Below are 6982 nucleotides of genomic sequence, written 5' to 3'. Positions count from 1 at the left end.
CAGCATGGTAGGCTTCTCTCCCTTTATCAGGAGGCCCGGGAGATAGCACCTCTTTCAATGGCATGTCCGGCAGCTGAGATGGCCTGTTAAAATAGAGATGACTAAAGAGTACAGAGGGGTGGGTTGATAAGCCTGGTGGCAAAGCTACTGTCAGATCTGCCAAGTTTACAAAATAGGAAAAGGGCAACTTGGGAATCAGATATGCAATATAAACATTGGTTTTGTTCATGTTATTTGTCGGGGGACACTATTGGGTTGTGAATAAAGGGTGCTTGGAAGATGGATAGGAATAGAAAGACAGGGTACCAAGAGGGAGGAATTGGTCCACACTGAGAGAACCTTAAGGGGAACAGACCTTGAGAACGGTCATTTGTGTAGATGCCAAAATGTCTCCCCAAGTTTCATGTTGGTGGCTGTGCCAAATATGAGGAACAGAACCAATGTGGAGGTGTTTATTTTAAGATTAGCGCATTCCCAGGCTCCTGAGGGATTGCAAATGTGCTTCTGTGGAAAATCCATCTATGATGAATCTGTTTATGTGTGTTTATCTTGTAATAAAAATACAAAATGCATTAGGGGGATTTTTAATGGAAGGGTATTTTTCTTGGAATGAAATCAAGATTCAAACGTAAATCATAAGCTTGACTCTTTGTCAAAGCCTATTTATAATGTTCATCATCATTTGTCTTGCCATCTACTTAGCTCCCACCTCCTTCGCCTTTAATAGGCCGAACCTTTCCTACCGCTCCCCCAAGTTAACAGTCAATCATTTAGTCAATCATTTAGAAAACAATGTACTTTGCATAAATGCTGAATTTTGGGATTCAAAATATTTTGTTGCACAACTGCAAATATGTAATGTAAATGCTAAACATCTATGGTACACATATCCATGGGACCCGCAGTGATACATCAGCATCACTTAACATTCCTACTGAAGAGCTGTAAGAGCGTAACCTAACAACCACACAAAGTGGAAACAAACAGAGATATCTAACATTGAGTAAGTGTAAGTGGATGAGAGCAGGGAACAGACCATCCCTGTTAGCATTCAATAGGATTAATCAAGTTCAAAAATAGAGACACGTGAAACAAGTGATGGCATATTGCCTCTAATGGAATTGACGCACTTTAAAGCCTGCTCCTAATGTCACGTTTTAAATGAGCTCAGAATTATAAGCATGCATAGAAAACAGTCATTTGACTGCTGGTAATTATGTGTTAATGTAAAGCATTTTGATAAGTAGGTCCCTAGGCTAGGGGAGTCTTTTACAGTAGTCTAGATGGGACGGAGCCAGAATCAGTAGCAACATAGGCTGCGTCACCACAAAGGAGGAGCTATGCAAATGTACAAGAATAATGTCAAAAGCCTGCCTGCTATTTCCACTCGCCCATCAATAAAGGCTAGGGGAAAATATCGCCGATTGGTAAAGCTGAATTAAAAAGAAAACGAAATTGTATTCTCTCACCATAAGTCTAGAATACATGGAACATGGCATCGAAATGTCCTAAATGCGACAAAACGGTTTATTTTGGTAAGTGCCTTTTTCGTGACCATATGCTACATCTTCCCAAGTATCATCGCTAGAATGTTTTCAGGGAAATAACAGGCACATATGGACTGTTTTGTGTGATGATTTTATATTTTGGTTGATATTGTAGCCTGTTGTTTCAGGCATATTTTGCCTACCAAAACGGAGTTTGTCAACCCACAACTGTTGTCACTTAAATTAGAAACACTGAAATACTGTATGTTGTCATTAAGAGACTGGAGATAATTAGCTTCATGAGTAGCTTCACACTATTTGATAATCATGCTTTTTGTATTAGAATTACCTAACCAATATTTGATTGTCCATACCAAACGCATAGCCTAATTGGGCCTGGTTTTCTCATTAATGGTGCCGCCTTAATTGTGCGTTTTGAGGTCCTTTGTGCTATTTGCCAAACCGATGTAGGCCGTGAAGCAAGCATTCCTCTCCCACCCCCAGTGCATCATGTGCAGAACCTTGGTAGCACATGCATATGCACCCCACAGACATGTAAAGGCCTCGCCTATAGGCCAACATATAACTAGTTTACTACATTTTGATGACGATAATGGTCGGTCAGAGCGCACATCAGTAACCTGCTGCAGACTAGTCGAATTTTAAGTGAATGCACCTGTCCCAATATTAGTGACATGAGGTCAATACATCTAAATCATTTATTCTCCCTATGTGCGTGGATCGAGTTTGCTCTCTTGTCTCTGTTGTGTCTCTGGAGAACAATAGGATTCCCATTTCAGTACTAATTGGCATGGACAGCTCCTAAGGAGGGAAACAGAGTGCTGCGTGGCAGGAGAAACCGCACCCTGAAATATCAGAGCGTCTATCCAAGAGACGCGTTCAACACGTCCATAATCTGCCAGGCCTAAATAGCTACAAAATAACATGTTTTGTTGATATGCTAGTCATCCTTGGTCACATGTCACTTTAGTAAAAAAAAAAAAAAAAAAAAAAAAATCAAAATATTGAGTTTGCTACACTCATTGTGTTGTAACCTTTGTATTCACTTTATTCATTATTGAACATCAGTAAGCATATGGCATTTGCTTTGTTTGTCATTTTTGTATGTGAGAGAAGCCTCTCTGGATGCAGCCTTGCAACACCTCACTCAGGATCCAGGAACCATCTGTTTCTTCTTACCTAATTAGCCCCCAAATGAGCAATGTTATAGACTTGGATTTTCTAATGATGAACGAATAGCCTATTAGAGCAAGACTGATTGCTGTCTGAAACCCTGAAATCCAGCACTTTCATGTACTTTCATGTATTCCCTTTGAATCTGAATGAACCAAAATGCTATTCTATACAGTATGTCCTTCTCTCTCACTCACAGCCGCTGCAGCCATATAGCTCCTATATAACCCCTGCCTGCTTTGATGATATGTGCTGTAAGATGTTTATTTCTAACAGCACTCTGTCTCATTATGAAATACTGCGTACTCTGTCCCTCTACCTCGGGAGTTTAAAAGTGTTTGATGTAAGTTATGTAATCTCCCACTTTGATTCACCCCCGCATCCCTACAAGTTCTTCTCTCAATTCGATCTGGGTCGTTGCATAATCACAGATGTCTGTGAAACTGAACTGACTTCGTGTGCCATTTAATAGTACAGTTTGTGTCCATAAAAGCTGTAGAGGGCTGAGTGGAGTGAACTCTTTGGGGACATACAAGATACATAATCACCGACAGTACCAGCAGGACATAAAATACCCCTAAATTACCATTTATTATATACCATGGTGAACACCCTCTACAGCCTACTCAGTGTGTGTGTGTGTGTGTGTGTGTGTGTGTGTGTGTGTGTGTGTGTGTGCGTGTGTGTGTGTGTGCGTGTGCGCGTGCGCGTGCGCGTGTGTGTGTGTGTGTGTTTAATTCGTGAAGAAGGGAAAGGTAGATAAAGAGGCGGAGGGGGAGAGAAAAGCAGAAGGGAGCACCTTGTGACAGACACTCCGCCCATGACTCTCAGAGCAAAGTGCCCATTGTCTGCCAAGGTAACACTGCGCTGCGGTCACTGCCTCCCACGTAACTGTGTCTGGCATAATAGTGACGAGCTGGCCTGTCTAAAGAGGATGGGATATGATGATGTGCCAGAGGCATGTGGTCTGCCTGGATATTCTGGGATATGTCTGACAGCGGTTATAGATAAGTACCTCGATGAGCCTTCTTTTATATCCACTGTGATTCGATGCCCTCTCCTTTTCCCACTCTTTTCCCCACCCTAGAACGGTCAGGGACTGCTGGACTTCTATTGTTCAATTCCTAATGTTAAATTCATGCATTTTTCAGTTTCTAAATCAGCCTGGCTCGCTTGCAGGTATTCCGAGTGCTTAGACAAATATCGTGTGTGTGTATGTGTGTGACGGGAGAATGATGGATTGGCGGAACAGACAGAAGTAGGACAGAGGCTCTGGGATTTGAGATACAGAAGCATGAATCAGGCTATTGAATTACAATGGTGGCTCGTGCTATGAGTAAGTCCAACACAGCAGGACACCAAGATAAAAAACTGATCAAAAAAAGATTGTGGGCACAATAGAGATGGGGGAGAGGATTTAGGTGTATAAAAGAGGTGAATCAATAGAGCATTCATCATTCAGCAGCAACATAAAAGAGATTCGACACCTCTGTAAAGCAGAGATAGCAGGCTGCCCTTCAGAGGGTGAGTGTTTAGCTCGATAAAGAGATGGCCTTCCTCCCTCTACTTCACCAAAGAGAACTGTTCTTCCCCATGGAACTGGAGCACCTAATTCTGGATTCTTCTGGATGTCTTTCTGAACATGCTGTATTTCTGTGTACTGTTCTCTCTCTCTCTCTCTCTCTCTAAACATGCTGTATTTCTGTGTACTGTCTCTTCTCTCTTTCTCTCTCTCTCTCCCCCCACCACCCCCCGCCTCTCTTTTCGACACAGCGGAGAAGGTGTCCTCCCTGGGGAAAGACTGGCACAAGTTCTGTCTGAAATGTGAGCGCTGTAACAAGACCCTGACAGCAGGGGGCCACGCAGAGGTAAGAGGAGAGGAGTCAAAGTGGGCACAGGGACAGACACAGAGAGACAGAGTAGTACGTTTACTGGGCAGCGGGTGTAATAGAAAGGAGTAGTAGGGCATGTTGGCTTTGTTCCCATAGATCAGCACTCTGTGATCTAACCGGGAGGGTTATAGCCTCAGAGGGACTGTATTGGCATTCTGACATACCCTCTATTCATCAGTGCATGCCTACAGGATATGTTCTAGAACAGCTGGCCAGTAGTTCTTAATTGCTCATGGCTGATGTGGTGGTCTATAAAGTGAGCAAATGTGTGTACTGTTGCATCATTGCGTGTCGTCTGGAATGGAAGAAGACTTTGTACGTGGCTTCTTAACTCTATTTGAGATCTTATATATACATATGCTCATTGCCTCTCTCTATTTGCAGCATGATGGGACCCCTTACTGCCACAAGCCATGCTATGCTGCCCTCTTTGGACCAAAAGGTGCGGTACATCAAATTTGTGGCACTTATTTTGTTGTGTTTGTTGTGCATGTGTGTGAAACACACAGCCTGTAATCTCACTAAGACACTCTTGTATGCTTTTACATAGAGAGTATTTTCTTCTTTGGGGAATGCGGTGCTTGTTATGTGGATTTAAACTTATTTGTCTCTGTAGGTGTGAACATTGGAGGAGCTGGCTCTTATGTTTATGAGGCTCCTGTCAATGATGGCCCTGCCAGCGTTTCCACGGAAACAGAAGTCAAACCTGAGCAGAAGCGACCAGCTCCCACCAGGGGCCCAGTGAAGGGTAAGAAACTTGAGAGAAGAGAGAAAGAGAAACAATGTCTTATGTCATCATTTGGAGGGGTAATTAAGTGTATTTTGACCTGTAATTAAAAACCTCTTCATTAATCTGTTTTTGGTGCAGCCGCAAGCTTCACATCTTTCTCTGGAGAACCCAGTAAATGCCCTAGATGCACCAAAACGGTGTATTTCGGTAAGTGCGTTACTGTTCATGTTGTATCAGTATGTCTCTGAATCTGTATATGTGAGTGGGTGTCTGTTGGAAATGTACAGTATATATATATATATGTGTGTGTGGCGGCTGGTGACTAAGACAGAGGAATGTAGTTTCCATGGTGATATGTCTGCATCGTGTGTATGTATGCAGCTGAGAAGGTGACATCTCTGGGGAAGGACTGGCATCGACCTTGTCTGAGATGTGAGAGGTGCAGCAAGACCTTGGTCCCTGGCAGCCACGCCGAGGTGAGAGACTGGAGGCTGCAGTGGGAGGAGGGGAGAGGGGAGAGGGGAGAGGAGTGGGAGGACAGGAGAGGAAGATAATGAGTTTAAGGCAGAGGTCCTCTGCTGTCTTCGCAGCAAAAAGCAGAAGCATTTTTATGTTGTCTCTATGGCTCTGACAGGAAGAATGATCTCGGTTAATTGTATTCTTCCTTCTTTTGCAGCACGACGGACAACCCTACTGCCACAAACCGTGTTACGCTACACTGTTTGGACCCAAAGGTATTGAGATTATTGTTCCTCTCAAACATATGAAAGGGCCAACTTCACATGGCTGTACATTAAACTACAAATATATTTGAAAGATATCACTACATATATAATATCTCTGTCCATTCCAGGGGTGAACACTGGAGGTGTGGGGAGCTACATCTACGAGGAACCCGACACTGAGACCCAGCCCTGAGTGCCCATATCGACCACCCCCCCAGACCCTGTCAACACTGGCTAACACACCCCAGGCCTTGTTACTATTCCACGTCTTACAGTAGATTAGATAGCCTCCTTCTATCCTTCTGCCATGATGTCAGCCTCTGTCTACACTGTCTACTACTGTATGTGTGTGTCTGGGATGACAGTCCTACTGGTCTAATTCTTTAATTCAGCATCTACGAAATCAAAGTGTCAGATAATACATGTTTTATTTACTCACAGGGATTCTTATTTAGATCTTTGCATTGTATTTGTATATTGTTTATACTGTATATCTATTTTTTTGTACTTAAAGTAATCTTTATAGCTCCTCCCCAGTGAAATATAGGTGTGTCTGTACCTTGTCATCATTCATATACCTCGATTTCTCTCCTTGGAGATGCCAAATAGAACAATGAAGGATTTGCGTTATTGATGAATTAAAGCTATGGTATGGTTTGTTGAGGGAAGAATGGGGTGTAGTATTATTTTATTCAGTCCAAGAATTAATTTTGTAATGAGACATTTGTGCACCTAAAAAGACAGGTACGAGGCATAGGCAACTGTTGTGTTGATGCTATTGTCAGTATTTTCTTGCCTTGTTTTTCAGTCTAAAAAAATAGGATGATAGTAGATAGAGACAACAGGTCAAACATAGGAATGTGCATTATGATTGGTAATTGTGTTTTGTACTTTGGATTTTGCTCACTAATTAATGGTCTGTTAGAGAGAAATAGTGTCTTCAGGTTTTCTACA

The 6982-nt window shown here is 42.6% G+C and overlaps 1 protein-coding gene across 1 annotated transcript; it reads left to right on the top strand.

The window, feature by feature from the left end:
• Window positions 1-1485: 1485 nt before the first annotated feature.
• crip2l (cysteine-rich protein 2-like) lies at window positions 1486-6221 on the top strand (the record flags this gene model as incomplete). The annotated part of the gene is made up of 8 exons (XM_083688568.1): window positions 1486-1535; window positions 4455-4549; window positions 4958-5015; window positions 5190-5321; window positions 5442-5510; window positions 5685-5779; window positions 5980-6037; window positions 6157-6221. The coding sequence occupies exons 1-8, from the start codon at window positions 1493-1495 to the stop codon at window positions 6219-6221; spliced, it is 615 nt and encodes a 204-aa protein (XP_083544694.1). The 5' UTR covers window positions 1486-1492.
• Between the last annotated feature and the right edge of the window lie 761 nt (window positions 6222-6982).

This window comes from Argentina silus (genome assembly GCF_951799395.1).
Source record: "Argentina silus genome assembly, chromosome: 17".
Taxonomy (NCBI): Eukaryota; Metazoa; Chordata; class Actinopteri; order Argentiniformes; family Argentinidae; genus Argentina; species Argentina silus.
Note: the sequence above shows the minus strand (reverse complement) of the source record. Positions and strands in the feature narration are given on the sequence as shown.